Raw genomic sequence first — 18,771 nt, forward strand, 5'->3', positions numbered from 1 at the left:
AAGACTAAGCCGACGGAAGGGTTGTGTCACTTAAATGAATAATACTCCTCGACGTTGCCAATATAGATTCTAATAAGAACAATAGTATGAAATAGTATATAATAATATTAGATGATAATATATATATATTTATAATTATGTACATATATATATATATATATATATTTATATATATGTATATATATATTATATATATTTATATATATATATATATATATATATATATATATATATATATGTGTACATAATTATAAATATATTTGCTTATATATAATGCAAATCGCAATTAATGGAGCGAGACAAAAATAAATCAATAACTCGTTAAACAGCACAGACAAGAGATTGTGTAAACACAATTAAAAATAAGAAAATAAATAACCGTCGTGGTGAAAACCCGAATATAACAAAATGGGTATCTACCACATTAATATTTACGTTTAACTTGATAAAAAATAATTAATCATCATCGCCATATCAACAGGCGGCTCGTTTACTTTTCCATCGTACGATCGATTAAAACAAATATTCTATATAAACAACATTTCGTCTGAAAGTAAAGATTATAATTTATATCTTTACATTTTTTCCCATAAACATGACACAATTTCTTTAATATGAAAATAATATCAATAGCGAACAAAAAATTAAAAACCCTGTATGTGACAATTATGTCAATTTTTACTTATATTAGGAAAGTATATTACTTTCCTCCTCTTCCTCGGCCATTTTAGTGTTATTTTTCAGAAATATGTGTATGTGTTTAAATTTATTTACTTTCAGGAACAGTGTAGTGGGCACAATAACTAATTAGTGATTATGACGTCATTAGGCATTGACAGTCCTAGAAAGTGTTAAAACAAGCCAATGTTCTGATGTGCTAAGTCTCCTCTTCACTCTGACACCTAGCAAGAAAAATGAACAAAGGAACTTTATAATACGAGATAAAAGCACAAAGCATTTTAAACATTAAAGACATCTCTAAAAGACTCGATGTATTTATTTTGACTTTTTATATTCTTGTGATATAAAAATACTAAACAATAATAAAATTATATCAATATATTTAACTTATAGTCTCAGCCAGGCGTAGACAAAGGCCTCTATCCCTTTAACGAGAAACATTTTCAGCTTAGTCTGCCAGACTCCACTTCGGATTAAGAGATATACATATCTCAGAATTGTAAACGTGTATACTAGTAGTTTCCTCCTTTGTTATATATACATCTATAACCTCAAAAATAATTATCAACTCACATTTAAATAAGGCCTAGTCGTTTAAGCATGGGAAGCTTAAGCGAAATTTGCAGGTTAAATTCCGGGAAAGCATGTTTTTTATTTATTTTTCTCATTAACATCATAATAAACGTGAAATTAAATAGTTGAGTAACCAGTTAAACGAACGCAAAAATGAACATCTAATCTGGACGTGTCTTGAGAGACATTAAGAGGTATTCTTGTGTAATAATATCAATCTATTTTGACATCCTCAAAAAGATTATTTTGGATAAATCCATAATCGCTCTTCCGATGATATTATAAATATATAAAACACGTCAGTTTTATGACTAGCTTTTGCTACGGACTTGGATCTGAGTGCCAACATGATTTTTTCATCAATAAATTCACAGTAGCAGATAGATAGTAGTTAGAGAATGGATTTGACTTCTCTTCAGCCGTCTGATTTCCGTTCCATGGACCTTGTAACACAAGCATATAAGTAAGTATTACTAAAATTTAAATATCACTTAAGTTCACCGAACGATTATTGGCGAAGTAAGCTTTCTGAACATATTACATGATGATATAAGCTAAACTAAGTAAATTATAATTGTATATTTTACATAAAAGAGAATTGCGTATTGTAAAATGTTGCCATTAAAAAAACATAGTATTCATTTACCGATTTTTATAATACTCGTATATAAGTATACGGCTATTTTTGATAAATTCAATTATCACCGTAATAGATATCCCAAGATCGCAAGTTCATAAATCAATCCCCGGAAAAACTACCCGCTGTCGTGACGGCGCGAAATACCGAATACTGAAAGTTACATTATCTTGAATATTTTTTGTTTACTTTCTGAAAATAAGAATAAAATCGAGATGTTTCTTTTATCTAATCGAAAGTTCTTCACGACTTTGAAATAACAGTACACATAATAATTACTAAATATATATATATATATGTTTATTAATAAAAAACAAAATATATTCATCTTACTATTTAGGTAAATTAAATTAAAAAAACATTCCGGTACCGGGAATCGAACCCGAGCCTCCTGGGTGAGAGCCAGGTATCCTAGCCACTAGACCATACCGGATGATACATACTAATGTAAATGTTGCGTATATTAATTAGGTACATACAACGACTAAAATTATGACAAAATAATATATTCAATTAAATTTTAATTTTGTTTCTCAATTTATATCCGTAAATGATATTCAATTCGTGTTTACATAGAAAATAAATGTTACTTGAGGCAACATACTTGCTATTGACAGTAAATAACAAAATCACGTTCAAATCGCATATACAAAAGACATAAAAAATAGTGTACCCGAAATTGTACATTCTTCAAATATTAACGCCACATCTTAGCTCTTACACCTAAAACAATAAAGTCGAAAATACTATAACGTAATAGATCTATGTACCTACCCTACAGTTTCATACAATTCGCACAAAGTTGTCTGATAAAGAAACAATTTGTATTCAATAAGCCTCGTGAGGGTGTAGAGATCTGGTATAGCGTTGGAGTTTTTACTCCACTATTCTTTCTGGAAACTGTGGCAACGAGAAATGTAGAATAATCCTGTGTTATTTTATATCCAGTTACTATAAAATTTTATGAAAGCGTTTCTTTTTTATTTTCTCCGGTCCTCTTCGTGACCTATTTTGAAATAGTATTTTATCACTGTACGTTTATTTTTTAACGTGCAACATTGTATTAATCCTTATAGATAAAATAAAATCGAATACGTTCCAAATTCAAACACGTTAGCTGTCTAAATTAATTATTTAAAAGACTTGTGTTGTTGTAAACATTATTAGTGAATACGAGGTAATGTTCACCTAGAATTGCATTTTTTAAATAAAAATGAGTAAATATTATATCCATCAAATTACTTCTTAATATGACAAGATTTTAAACTTTAGTAATTTAATTTTGTTGGGTAAAACATATCAATACTAACTGCATTCATAAATTCAAATCATTTGTAAAAATACATTCATAAAAAAAGAATATTATTCAATACAAGATGGTATAGATGATAAAAAAGCGTGGACTTAATACTTGTTGACTTGAATGCAGGATATATTATCTATATATATAATAAAATTGGAGTGTCTGTTTGTAATATTAAAATAACCCATTTTAACTAAATGCATATGTATGTATACACGGTACAAATACCAAAATAACATTTTTTACAATTTTTGTCTGGCTGTCTGTCTGTTTATTCCGGCTAATATCTGGAACGGCTGAACCGATTTCGACGGGACTTTCACTGGCAGATAGCGGATGCAATAAGGAGTAACTTAAGCTACTTTTATTTTAGAATTATATATATGACGGGGAGCCGGCAAGATTTTTTGGTTCGGGGTCACCATCTTCGTCATACATATTCACAAATAATACAACAAATCGATAGCTGGATTATCGTATATTGATTTTTACAATATTTCATTGGCCGCGACCACATCTGTCTTATCCTGCTTGACAACTGACATTTTATATTTTTCTAGCGTGACAAACAGCGATTGACCTCACTGGCCATCCAGAATCAAATCTCAAAACTAAGACACTACAATCAAAGTATTTAATTACCTGACGCTGTGACGTATAGAATAAAAATAAAATCACGCTACAATATCCAAATAACTTAAATTCAAACAACGCGCACGAAATCGCGGGCACAGTATTCATATATAATTGTACTAGCTGTGCCCGCGACTTCGTTCGCGTAGTTGTCGGAAACACTATCATGATTATCGTTTGATTGCTCACGTTGGTTTTTGTTATTATAATCGTCAATAAGATTTAATAATATGTTTTACAGTACTTTAGCGTAGATTATATTTTTAGTTTTATTTTCTTGTGGTAGAAGAACATACTGATTTTGCCCGCAACCCGATCTTGACAACGCGACATATAGTTGGCCGTGTGAAAAGCAGTCTTGACGTAAATCGATTACTACGTGTTTAAATGTTTGGCCCTGTGATTTATTAATGGTTACGGCAAAAGATAACTTAATGGGAAATTGAATTCTTTTAAAATTAAAAGGTAAATCATTTGGAATCATTGGGATGCGAGGTATAAGCACTGTTTGACCAACTGCCGGACCAGTCAAAACTGTTGCAACGATCACGTTATTGCGAAGGAATTTTACTTAAAGGCGGGTCCCGTTACATAAATTTGGTGGTTTAAGATTTCTGAGTAAAATTATCGCAGCACCTATTTTTAACTTCAGGGAATGTGGTGGAAGGCCGCTCGGGTTTAAAGAATTGAGAAACTCTTGTGGGTAATGGACAGCATCTTCTTGATCCATTACATTATCAATAGATGTGTAGGTAGTTATATCGCCTGGAAGTTTGGTTAAAATTAGGTCGTTAATTTCGTCAACGCTACTATTTCTCGCCGCCAATATTGCCCTTTGACACATCCATTGGTAATCTTTATTTTCTATTTCGACGATATTAGGGTAAACTTTTGATATTAAATCCTCTATGCTAGTCACTTTTTCTCCTAAATCGCGATCAATTTCAATTTTATTTTCAGAATGAGGTACTTTTCCATCTCCTATTAAAAGTAACTTTGAAGGAAAATTTGTACTTCCTCCCCCCAAATGTGCTCTCATATTCGTAGATAGTTTTAAGGTATGGACAAATTTCCATAACGGTGAACTTTTAAGGCAAGACCTTACAATGTCTGCTCTAGTTTCTCTTAAAATTACCGGTAAAGTTTGTCTAAATAAATTACCAACATCTGTGTTTTTATTGCTTATTGTTATACGGTCAATTATGACAACCCTTTTCTTAAACATAAAAGAAATATTGTACAATAGTGTCCGATTGCGAATATTTTTTTTGTTAACAATTCGATGCAGGTGTACGACATCTGGATGTAAGACAAAAGAAAAAGTCAATTGTAAATAAATAAATCACAAACAAAATTCATACTCTGCCAAAACAAACAAACAACAGGAAATGTAATAGTAAATCTGAATGACTTTTCTTTGTCTTGGATTAGGAGAAAAGTTCATGAATTGTAATACCTGACGGTAGACATGTTTGCTTAAACACTCAATTTTGATTCCAATTTTCTGTCATTATATAGGACCACTATGTACGTATAGGGTTTAAAAAAACATCAAGAAGAAGTGTATTTATCGATAGACCAGATTTACAAATTTGGAGTATATCATATATTTACAAACCTACCTTGGCTGACACCGCCTCCAAAAATAACAATAATTTTAACTATAATATATTATCGTAATAACTTTGCTGACTTTTAAATAGTCTAAATATTTTTAATTTCATTTTACATAGTATAAATCTAAAAAATATTGTGATCATTGTTTGTTATTCATAGGTTTGTGTTAAGTTAGATTTAAAGTGGGTAGGTACATACTTATCTCCTTGCGGGGAAACACAGAACGTACCTACATATTGGTAAGTAGAATAAGTTACTTGATTATTAAGTTGTAGAATAATAAGCAATTATTTTTTACTTTTTAGAGCATATTATTTTTTTTCTCTTTTGAAGTCGGTTTTTTTTTGTCAAAATTTTTGTTTCTAAAAGATTCGGCCGAATATCGCTAACGTGCTCCTTAGAATTGTTCCGTTCCCTTCCGTACCGTTACTTTGTCATGGATCCTATGCTCAGAACCTTACCAAACTTTCATAGTACCCTTGAAGTATATCCTTTATAATAAAAAAAGAATCATTAAAATTGGTTGGCACAATTTTGAGTTATTCACCTATTTATCGCGCACATACATAATGCACATTTAAGACTTATATCGTTCTCATAGGGATACCATCATCGTAACAGGATAAAATTAAAATGGGGCCCCACGGGAAGCACTACCTTTCAAACAAAAAAAAAAATATCAAAATCCAGTGAAAAGTTATGAGGTAACAAACATATAAAAAAAAATACAGACGAATTGATAACCTCCTCCTTTTTGAAGTCGGTTGAAAACAAACAATATTAACTTAAACGTAATAAGATAAACAAACCGAACAATAAGAAGTTTAGATTGTTTCTCCTTTGGTGTTATTATTTCATAAGGTGATTATAGTACAACCGTGTTGAATATGCTTGAACGTAATAGAAATTACTTGAAATATTGAACTACTAATTTATTTGTGTAGTCATTTTAAACGATATTCACCTATTTGCTTATTTGCATAATTTATTTTCTCAGTGATGATTAATCTGCATCGGTGAAAGTATCGCTCGCCATTTTGAACTTTTTTACGTGTGTAATGTAATTTTTATACCTTATTTATACCGTGAAACGTTTGAATTGTTTACTTGCAAAGTACGAAGGAATGTTCATTGAAATTTTATCTTATATCGTAAGTTAAAACTACAGCAGATTATGATTTAAATGTAATCGATTTTAAACGATAAAAAATAATGAGCAAATAAGCTGATAACAAAACCTAATTTTGATAAATAATTTAACTATTAAGAATGTTAATTTTTTTAAGTCGTTATGTGCATTGCTACTTCGCAGAACTACACCCGCGGGTGAGAGTGGCGAGCGCGGCGGCGGGGCTGACCCGCCTCCCCCTCATCCGCCGCCGCGCCCCGCCTGCTAGCACACTCTTAACAAATAGACATATAGTGTCACGGACTTTTTTTTTATTATTAAAAGAGGAATATATCTTTCATACACATTTTTTGAGTAACTTAAAACGTTTATGCTGCGCACGCATCGAAAGTCCATAAATGTGAATAATTTTCCCCGTTTTTGCAACATTTCTCACTGTCGCTGCGCTCCTATTGGTCGCAGCGTAATGTTATATAGCCTAAAGCCTTCCTCTATAAATGGACTATTCAACAAAAAAAGAATTTTTCAAATCGGACCAGTAGTTCCTGAGATTAGCGCGTTTAAACAAACAAACAAACAAACTCTTCCGCTTTATATATTAGTATAGATAGATTTAACTAACATAACTTTGTATTTTTAACGTTGAAAAAGAGTAACTACTGAGTTTCTTGCCGATCCTTCTCGGTAAAATCTACATTCCGAACCAACGCGGTGGTACCTTCACTTAATATAGCTTGATTCTTAAAATGACGATTCAAAATTACTTGATTTTTTTCTTGGTACCTAATAGGATGTTTACAATAAATGTCGTTGAATTCATACAGCCGCTCCAAGTATATCTTTTGTGTGGTTAAAAAATCCATTATGGAAATTTTTTGGAACATCAAACATTTCTAATTATATTAATATAAATATTAAATATTAATAAATATTATTGGACAACATCACATACATTACTCTGATCCCAATTTAAGTAGCTAAAGCACTTGTGTTATGGAAATCAGAAGTAATGACGGTACCACAAACACCCAGACCCAAGACAACATAGAAATTTAATGAACTTTTTCTACATCGACTCGGCCGGGAATCGAACCCGGGACCTCGGAGTGGCGTAACCATGAAAACCGGTGTACACACTACTCGACCACGGAGGTCGTCAAATACGACATTAAAGACATAAAATATACAAAAAAATAAAGCAGAACCGATGTTTTTACCGAGCACTCAGCATTTAGTATTCGTGCTGTAAAATTTTATACAAATATTTATACCATATTTGAAAATCAACGAATACTAAGTATTTTAAAAACAATAGTATTTTTCCTTAAACGTTGCGCAGCATAGGCGATCTAGTAGTATCAACGTCAGTTACATGTCAAACTTTTCTTACCGCGTACATTGCGGAGTTGAGCATTACAGGAACCTTTTAACGTCCACACGGATGCCGTCTAAACGGCCATGGTTCACGAATTCACGGCTGCGATCGAACAGTACCTTCGAGATACGCAAATAATATATACCTATATAGCAATCGATTGATGATGTCGTTAACATTAGTACATGGAAGAAAAAGTTACAAATAAGTAATAATAATTATACTGTTACTCATATAGAATACTTGTAGATAACATTTACTACTAACAAATCCGTGATAACCCAGTGGTTAGAACACTTGAATCTTAACCAAACATTGAACCGAATTAAACGCTAGTAAGCTCAGTGGTGAAGAAAAACAATCAGATAAAAATCTGCTACAAGTGTCCCAACAAGTATTGGAGCATCTTGGTAAAAACATTGTCAGCAGTGAAATATTTTTAGTTACTACTTTACTCTAGTACCAAATAAGGCCTTTGTGTAAGTAGCACCAGCAAAATTTGTATTGCTCATCTGTAGCTGAAACCGGCCTTGGGCCCGTGTAATTATAGGCACAAAGGACATAACACTTTCCTTACCATGGTTGACGGCATATCGGCAGTTTTTACTTTTATTTTAGAAAAGGAATAAATAGGCACCTATCTATTTCCTATCCTTCCTATAATAAAAAGAAAATAAATAATGTATCGAAGTCCAACATGTGTGAGAAAAAATTGTCTCAATTTTGTCTTTATACGACAAAATGATTCTATCTGTCAAGGTGGGCTTCCACTAATAAAATATTTTTGTTTATATATAAACGGTAGGCAAACTGACAAATTGGCCACTGGAAACACTGCGACTGCCGTATCATCCGAAGAAAGTTAAGGTTTCTTTCATTTTTCTTCACGTGAATGTTTCAAGGCATTAAGGTATGACTAATGAGGATTTATTTCGAGCTTCGAGTCTGAAGTGTTTCATTAAGGTCTGTATTATCTGACATCAGCAAAAAAAGTGGGTAACCTTTATTGGTCAAATAAATAGTGTCTAATCTTTTTGTTTTTTAGTGTTTAACCCTCTTTATTTTACTAAACCTAACTACTACATTTTTTTACAATAACGCATTTTATCATCGGCTTCATATATATCTTATATTAACGTTAAACCGCAATTGTCTATCTAATGATAATAATACTTTAATTAGGTCTAGAATATTTGAGCATGATTTAATTTAATAAAATCTTTAAAATAAATCGTACACACAACAACACAATTCAGCGACAACCGAACAACAAAATAAATTCTAAAGTCCCTAATGCGCCACATTTAGCATTCGATACTCGATCAAACTCAAGTGCACTTGCATGCGAAGTTTAACCATTATCCAAAGTTCCGCATGCACGCCGACTATCATCTACATATCCTTTAAACATCATAAAACTCCTTAGAGGGCTCATGTACTGAAAATGTTGAATTAAGACCTTAATTTATTACAAATTTACAGAAAAACAAAGGACGTACGGCTTATATTTTTCCAAGAAATTAAACCTCAGAAATTACAAATTTTGAAGGAGATATTTTTATATGGTTACTTAATTCAAAATTACTAATTCTGAATAATGTAAAATACATATTAATCCCGTATTATTCTATAATAACTTTTCCGTCCTTGTCAATTTCTAATATAATATTGTCCTAATACACGTAGCATGAGTATACAAATTCATCCATATGTTCTAGATAACATAATATTATGGAAATTTTGCAATAGCATTTCGACTCATATTGATTACCAACTGTCGGATTTCAGAAGACAGTCTCATTCCTTATTCTTGTAACTCATACCGGCACCGGCTCATTTACACTAAACACGTGTGCTTATACACATTACTTCCCAGACCGACGTATGTACATATGTATACTTCCTGAACTAATATTTCTATATACTTTATAAAAAAATTCAGGGGCTACTGAATTTTTCATTCGTGAAAAATGCATATATATATTATATAAAATATGGTTGAAATTAATTATATTTACCAACTAAATAAAACTTTAATATTTCAAGAAAATAAATAACTAGTTATCGCGAGTGGCTTCGCTCACGTTTTAGGCGATGGTCTTCAAGTGATAAGCATAAAAAGTATGTCCTATATCTGTCCTTGGAGTTCAAACTTCCTTCATACCAAATTTCATCAAATTCGGTACAGTGGTTAGGCCGTGAAAGAGAATCAATTAGACATACAGACAGAGTTACTTTCGCATTTATAATATTAGTATAGATGGTAGGTTTAATTTTGTTAGAATTGTTTAATCTATCTAAATAATTCTCGGGCGACCTAGTTAAGTAATAAAAATAACTGCTCTCTCGCACCTAAGTACTTTCACAAGTACTGAGAAATTTTCTTTTTTAAATTGCTCGCGCGACGTACAAAATTGAATAAAGTAAGCATAATTCTTATCCTTCCGTCTAGACGACAATTTAGATGTGAAATGATGGCAACCTTTTGTTTCTACAGTTCACAAACTGCGATAGGAACCCACACAAATTGCATTCACTGTTGTAGCTCACAATTCACTTAAATGAAAAGTGTTGGACATAAATTTTTCGCTGAACGGTGTTCTGATAATTCATACCAGAGTTAAAAAGAAACTTTGGCTATTCGTTGAGCAGTTAGGAATTCAAGTTGTGGCTTGAAAAATATCGCAACTAATAAGTATATTTCTTGACAAGTTTGGTATCGAAAAATGAAAGAGTATAAAATGTTGTATTATAATTAATACACTTTAATGTAAGAAAATAAGAAACCAACAGTAAACCTGCAATTTCTGACACATTTTTTTCAAGCCGTAAAGATCATTCGATCTTTCAAGATCATTTGAAACAAAAATATAAATATTATTAAGAATAATTAAAATCTCTTAAAAAAGGAGGCAATTGCGGAGGAAAATATTTTAGAGTGTCCCAGGAATGTTCGCTATCATTACATGTTCTTTTAATCTCTTGTCTATTATTATTATTATACGCTTTAATGGGTTGTTCTTTATTATAATTGTCAGTATCTAAATGTTCATTCGATATAGACATATATTTATTAAAAAGTTGAGAACAGCTACCATCAACAACGTTGTTATAGGTTTCTTTTGACATGCTTAAACTACAGCCACAAGACTCAGTCCCTGACTGGTATTTATTTCGGACATTATTCGACTGTTCAGCTGGTGTTTTAAGAAATTTAAATTCTGCATTGCTTAAATCCGATCTTTTACGCATTAAGTCACTGTGTTTCAAGCTGTTAGATGAGTTTTGTTTTGATTTTATACTACTATCACACTGAATATTCATGTTTTTATGGTCAGAACTTTCCCAACGCCATTGCTTTGATTTATAACATATATTTTTACAAATACATTTACTTTTATCACATAAATTATCTTTGTATTGACCATTGCAAGATGTTGCAATCTCTTTGCATGCAAATTTTTTACCCCCTGGATAGTCCTTCTGATATTTCTGTTTATTTTGGTCTAATAAATCAGACTTATCTTTTTTGTATAATTTTGAGTCACTCAAAGACTTAATTGTAATTGGTAATTTGGTAACTTTCGAATGATCTCTAATATCTTCCTTTGATATTGATTGGGATTGGATTAAGAGTTTATTTAAATCATTAGCTGTCATTACAAAGTTAGATGATATTGAATCTTTTCTAGTCAAAAGAGAGTCTGTTTTGGACTTGTCCACTAGTACTTTAATATTTCCAGATTCAGTCTTAATCAACAATACCTTATTTTTGTCATCGTCACTATTTTCTCTAAAATTTATTACGAAGTGCCCGGAACTAGTTTTCAGTAATTCAGCAAATTGAACACTGTTATCTCCTTCATATTCTTTGATAGCTTGTTTGTGATATATTTCAAATTCTTTATCTAACACTATTTTAAAGTTCTCGGATGAAGTTTCTTTAATTGCAAATATTGTTTCCTTATCTTTGCAGTTGTTAACTCCTTTAAATTTTACTTCGTGTAAATTATTTATCTTATTTCCGTTATTATTACATTCTTTTTTATGTTCTTTAGTATCATGAAGATTATATTTTTTTAAACTACTTTTACTAGGTTGACTAAAATTGTCTTTAAAACTTTTATCAATTACAGTGTTTTTTATTTCCTCCTGTTCCTCATTCGTTGATTCTTTACTATATGCATTATCAAATGACTTTTTGCGGATCGGCTTATATGCTTCAAGAGTTATGTTACCAGATGGCGATTTCTTTGGTAAAAAAATATTTTGATCATTCGCTATCGTAGCATCTGATTGCAAGCTAAACACTGGCTGACCAAACTTAGTTTCCATAGTTACAAAGACATCAGTACCTTCTTGTAGGTGTTTGTTTATCTCTTCGACCAATGTTTTATTTAATGCTATTTTTAAAAAATCGCCAGAGAATGATTTTAGCATAATTGGATTATTATCAATTAGATCGTATTTATCGTTAGGCACAACATTTAATTGTTGATTTCTAACCACAGGCTCAACAACCATTTCGCAGTTATCTTTATCGTTTATTTTATCTTTTACTGCTTTCAGTTGTTTGGTATCTGTAATTTATTAAATTATGAAGAAAAACGTAACATGAATATTAAATAATAAAATGCCATTCAATATGGGAGCACAAAACAAATGAAAGCAATATTATATATAATATTTTTTGTATTTTCGATTTTGTTCTTTATTTCCTTATTTTCATGGTCTAGAGGAACTAAGTGAGCACCAGAGTTTTCATCACATTTGTGCACCAATGTATTTCTGGTGCAAATGAATAATCTGAGTTTTACACCTATCGCTAAATCCGATCACGACGATCGACGATCAGACGGTTAAGTTAAATCTTGCTTAACCACTCAACAATATTCCTTTAAGTCTTTGATATCATAAATACTTAATAATAAGCTCAAATCTTAGCACTTAATAAGTAAAAGTACCCATTCTGTCTTCTTTGATTTCTTTTACATTTTTCGTATTCAGTTTGTTCATGTTTTGTGTTTATTTCACTTTACTATATATTCTTCCGTAAATATTTGATTACATTTTAATACTGTAAAAATGACTTTTAAAGGCATGTTCAATATTTTAAAATGAAACTACTTCTAGTCCAATACCATTTATTTCAAATTTTGTTAAATAAAACAAAAACAGAAACCACACTGAATATTCTTCAAATTTAATTCTTAATATCAATGGAATCACTACTAATCATTGTATAACTCACTTTCTCTATTGGCGTTACTTCTGTATATCTACCCAAAACTTCTTCAATAATACGATCACGAGGACGACATCTTAAATCTAAAATAATTCAAATTCAAATCGAATTCAATCATTTTTTTATTTAATTTTCTTTATTTTGTACTCCCATATAAATTAGGATATAAGTTTGACTAACCTTTAAAAGAAGCATGAGGGTCTGTTGACAAATAGCCATTTTTAGATGGATCCTATGAAAAGAAAAGAAAAATAATTACCATAGAATATGAAGTTAATTATAAGAATTTGCAATGTTATTGACCTTATGGGACAATAATTATAGTAATAAACCATTTTGTAAAAAATAATGCATTTACCTCGTCTCTTAATATTTTTGGACTTGAAAATGTAGACAGACCTTCCTGGCCCAGGATACATTGCGCTGCTCGCATATTTTTAAAATGACAAGATGGTCCTTAAAAATATTAAAATAATTAATTTAGTAATGTTATGTATGCTGTTTGTGTTAGTTTTGTATGCTGGAAGAATAAACATAATGTACGTCAAGTATACTAAGTAGGCAGTCTGGCAAATGAGTTACTTAATTTTATAAAATCATCACCACAAACTCATGAGCACTGTAAGAAATATTAACCATCTCTAACATCGACAATGCGTTGGTAACGCTTTGGAAACAAAGGTTATGTCCCAACAAGACGCATTATCGATTGGTGGAATATATGCGTTGAGTGGGTCGTACCCGAGGGGCTTACACTTTGTCCCTAACAATAAATAATTACTATTATTTCTATTATTTTTATTACTTAGTAACTAAGTTAGAAACAATAAGGGTTAATTAAGTGCCAAAAAGATTAGAAATAAGTTAATACCTTGACAAGGATTAGGCCTCCAAGATGCCACTTCGCTACCAACAGAGTCCGGTAATTCATGCATTGCACAGTCTGGACCACATGCTGCAGATTCTTTATAGGGACATACAACGGCTTCGCCCTAAGGAAGGAGCAGGAAAAAGGATGATTTAAAAAATTCTTTTATAAGATTTGTATTTCATTTTATATAATTTTATTCTTACCGCATCTTCTTTATCTTCTGTTGTTGGTGGGCATGTCTTTGGTTCATTTGGTGGTGGTGGCGCTTTTTTGGTACAAATACAATCTTTCGGTCCGTTTGGACAATTACATTCACTATTACCCCAACGTCGACAGGGATCCTAAAATTAAACAAAAGGAAAATTACAGTATCAAGTTTACCCAATTAATGTTGATACAAAATATGAAAGATTTTTATTTATATTGGAAACTGACGTTATTATCATAATAGATAGATTAAGAAACATTGACAAAACTTAATCAATGATAGTTTCCTACATTACATTCATGTTAATATTAAACGAAAAAGATGATAAAAATGTAATAAAAATATCAAATTACATAAGAGAGATATAAAAGAGAAAGAGTCTATAAGATTATATTTAATTAATTAGAACATTGTCACACCACATAAAATGCTATAAGAGTTCTAAATGTATTAGAAAGTTAAAGTTAAATCTGAAATTAATACCTTTTTAGATTCTGTTCCTTTATCAACTTTTACCGGTTTCGTCACTTTAACTTGTTTTAGACAAAGCATCAGTTGCTTGTAAGTTTCACGGTCCATCTAGAGAACCATTAACATAATAAGTTAGTTACATTGTTACGTTACTTGTTAATTTTCATCCAAAACTAAAATTACAGCCGTAACAATAAATATTCTTAGTTTATACCATTTAAAAGCAGAGCAAACAATTTTTACCTCGCATCTTGTTTTAACAGCTCCACCGACGATAGTCAGATTCAAATTCTTCTTAACAGTTGTCAAAATGAAATCTTGTAGAATTTTCCTCGTCTCTGCATTCAACTTTCCATTTCTACTTTTCTTTAAACAATTTAAAACTACGTCAGCCACTGCTTTTCCTGGCCCTGATTTCACTTGCCTTTCCAATACCGTATACATATTGTCAAAAACATTATCCAAAAGTTTATGTTTTACTGTTGTACAAACACAATCAAGTGCATTATCTGGAATACAATGATCGCCCACATATAAACAATCTCTTTCATTAACACATCTTGGACAATCAGTACAAAACCTCCTTATATCCAAAGTGTCTGTGCATTCATGACATCTTATACATTTAACTTTGAATTCAGCAATTTCTTTATCTAGTGTTTTTATTTCTTCGTTAATAGATTCTTGCTTATTTTTGCATTTGTCTTTACATTGATCACAATTCTGTTTTAATAATTCAATTTCTAATAGCAACGCTTCTTTCTGTAATATTACGTTGATAACATTATATTATGTTCAGTTATTATTTTATAATTATTATTCAAAATGTCATTATGCTGTACAAACTTAATTCAAAATTAATATTGTTAATTCAATTTTTATTTATTTATTTCCTAAAAACAATCTAACCCCATGATCACACATTACCTAAAAGCTTCGATACATAATTGCTTTAAATACCCATCAATATGTCCTTGTAAACACTAGTTATAATCATATTCACTTACCTCAGCTCGCATATCTTCACTTTCAAGTTTTTTCTGTAACAATACTTTACACAACTTTTGCAGGTCTTGTCTCGCTTCTTTTACATACTTGTCAGCTTCTTCTTCTTTTGTTACTTTATACTGTTGCTCCTCTTTCAAAACTTTCTCTAACTTTGATACTTCTACTTGTATATTACTAATTCTTGCCTTAAATATTACTTTTTGTTTAATAAAATATTTACCAAATAAATTGAAAAAATGTAACTGGAAGATATTAGTAATAACTATAAACTCACTTTCGAAGCTTGTTTTTTTGTACCAAAAGATTTTTTCGTTACGTCTAAATCTTTTTTATTACTATCTATGTGTTTTTTAAAATCATCGATTTCCACATCAATACATTTAATATCGTTAGTTTTTTGGTTAATCCTCTCTGTTATTTCTTGTTGACATTTATTAACATGGTCTATTTCGAATTCTAAATCCTTTTTGTTTTTACGCCATTTCATATTACTTGTCTCTACTTCTTTTAACTGAAATATGCTCAGATTATTATTTTCCTTTTTTCTTAAATTTTAATTGAACGTAAATATACACAACGTTTAGGTATAACTTTAATTTAATATTATCTTAGTATTTGATAATTATACCTGCTTTAATAATTCCTTTTGTCTATCTAAGGATTCTCCTATTTTCTTCTTATATGTTTCTTCCATACAAGACCACATGCAATCAGCTTGTTTTAGCAACTGAACACCATCTTTCTCTCTCTGTTCTAAAACTTGAATTTGATCTTGCAACCGTTTTTGCGTTTCTAATAAATCGTTTACTTTACTTTGACACTTCTTCTCAAATGAAGCAGCCTTTGGATGGAAGTTTAAATTGTGAATGACTTTTTTTAAGAATACTTATTTAATTTGATTACTACAATAACGTGAATTTATGACTGAATATATAGTTTGCTTAAAAATATGATATAGTACTTTATTTTAAACGAGCAAGAAACCGCAAAATTAAGGATAAGATTTGGTGGTAATAGTACTTATATCATCGTAATTTGGAACTCATACGAGTATATATGTTATCATGTTGGCATGACATGAACCCCATGACATCATTCGTTTACGAGTGATCATGCAACTAACTAGTCATCCAATCCTAATGAGATGGAGTTTTTTATAATATAACCTACTGTTCTAGTAGATACAACCATCGTTTTCAAGTTCCATATTATATTTAAACAATAAAACTATAACTTGACATGAAAAAAATAATTGATTATACTATCTCACACTCATACATGAATACAATACATACATTAAAAATTAATATTACCTGTTTCAAGTCACAAAGAACTTTATTCAGAGGTAATTCATTACTTGGTGCAGTAGATTGTGTTACGCAACAGACATTCTTTTCAGAACTTTCTTTGCTTGGCTTACTCCGTGTACTACAAAGGATACTTAATTATTCAATTTCATACAAAATGTGAATCGTCGCTTTCATTATGTATCGGTTAAAAAAATATTCTTAATTAAATTATTTTTAATTAAAGTTTAACTTACCTTTTACATTTATTTATAGTATCTTGTTTTTTATCATTGTTCCTTTTACAACATCCAGCCATATAACAATTTATATTATGCGACCCAAATAAAGTACATCTCTGCGGATTTGCACACATACGTTGCTGCACAGCTTGCTGATTCATACATAAAATAAAACACAGTCTTCAGAAATTTACTTTTTCTCACCAGTTAGTTTTGTTTATTACGTAATATTCAAACAAAGGTAATGCTTCGTTAATGACCCACTAGTAATACATTTAAATCGTTTTTATTACTTTTATTTTGGAGTATAACACTTTAGTGAGTGCACAAGCACAGCTATAACTGTTTATATATAAGCGTGCTTGAAATGTCGTTTGTATATACAAATTAACAGAATATTGTAAATAAACAGATCTAAAGTGTACCATAAATAAATATATCATTACAGAAAGTAAAAGGCTTTAAAATACTTTGATAATATCTCTTAAGTAAAAAACTAAATAAAAACAGAAATGATACCATACACATCATAGGATAAAATATTTTCCAAGAAACAATTGTTTGGTCTTTCCTAACGAATTAAACACTTAAATGCTTACTGATAGATTAACATCAGGATCTTCTTTAAGTATGTCCCAAAAGTTGCATAGCAACCTGATACTAGGGTCCCCAGTAGAGCAGTCAGCATTAGGCGTCGATTCAGAAGTACCAAACTCTTTGACCAGTTCATCCAGCGCTTTATAGCGTAGGCTTAAACATTCCGGTATGTCTTGCATTTTATTTTAATAATTTCGCATTTCAGATGTTTAACGTTAATGAAAATACTTAATTAAAAATATTTCTTATAACAAAGACTTTTGTCTTTTATCTATCCACTAACACCTACGTGGTTTCTCAAAATAATCGAAATGTATGAATATACTCTATCTTCGTAGTTGTTTTACTTTAGTCCTATAAAATAGAAGTAAATAGATGATGGCTTGTGATCTCAGACTTAATTTTTATTTGCTATTTTCTAACACTGAAAATTTGGCGTGATTGTTTGTAAGCGTGACTTATAATAATGATTGACAATTAATTTTGTCAGAAAGAAAAAAGAACTTTCATGGCCATTACGTAAATTTTACAAAAGTTTTATAATATTCGAATATTAGTAATAATAAATAATTAAAGGATGTGGGATCTTTTTCATATACGCATCCGCTAACTGTCCCGTGCTGTGTCCCGCTGGTGACTCAGCGAAGCTGTCCTAAAGGGATTTGCTTATGACCTATTATTCTAAATATATTCAATTATCTTTCAATATTGAATTACATCATTAACGTTAATTGTTATGTTTATCCAGATTAGATAGGTACCTAAGCAATAGCTATTCGATATTCAACAAGCTTCATAATATGAAGCTTACAAAATAAAACAACCCATCTCTTTGCTAAGAATCAATCTAAAATTACTTAATTAGTTATGTACTGAAATTAATACTTAATGGATA

General features: G+C 30.6%; 1 protein-coding gene and 1 non-coding gene across 3 annotated transcripts; both read right to left on the bottom strand.

The window, feature by feature from the left end:
* Positions 1 to 2,252: 2,252 nt before the first annotated feature.
* Trnae-cuc (transfer RNA glutamic acid (anticodon CUC)) lies at positions 2,253 to 2,324 on the bottom strand. Its single transcript has one exon. It is a non-coding gene; the product is annotated as a tRNA-Glu (tRNA).
* An 8,460-nt stretch (positions 2,325 to 10,784) lies between these two features.
* On the bottom strand, positions 10,785 to 18,322 carry LOC113400943 (uncharacterized). 2 transcript variants are annotated; one of them, XM_026640642.2, is made up of 13 exons: positions 17,879 to 18,322; positions 17,295 to 17,431; positions 17,065 to 17,179; positions 16,380 to 16,592; positions 16,026 to 16,262; positions 15,751 to 15,936; positions 14,987 to 15,505; positions 14,756 to 14,851; positions 14,268 to 14,405; positions 14,065 to 14,185; positions 13,552 to 13,649; positions 13,374 to 13,425; positions 10,785 to 12,528 (listed from the first exon to the last, which is right to left on the bottom strand). In XM_026640642.2, the coding sequence occupies exons 1-13, from the start codon at positions 18,053 to 18,055 to the stop codon at positions 10,829 to 10,831; spliced, it is 3,789 nt and encodes a 1,262-aa protein (XP_026496427.2). In that variant the 5' UTR covers positions 18,056 to 18,322; the 3' UTR covers positions 10,785 to 10,828. The 2 variants fall into 2 exon arrangements, with proteins under 2 accessions (XP_026496427.2, XP_064072357.1); XM_064216287.1 differs by lacking the exon at positions 10,785 to 12,528 and adding an exon at positions 13,125 to 13,276.
* Positions 18,323 to 18,771: the final 449 nt, after the last annotated feature.

The sequence above is a fragment of the Vanessa tameamea genome, chromosome 11, assembly GCF_037043105.1.
Source record: "Vanessa tameamea isolate UH-Manoa-2023 chromosome 11, ilVanTame1 primary haplotype, whole genome shotgun sequence".
NCBI classification, from domain to species: domain Eukaryota; kingdom Metazoa; phylum Arthropoda; class Insecta; order Lepidoptera; family Nymphalidae; genus Vanessa; species Vanessa tameamea.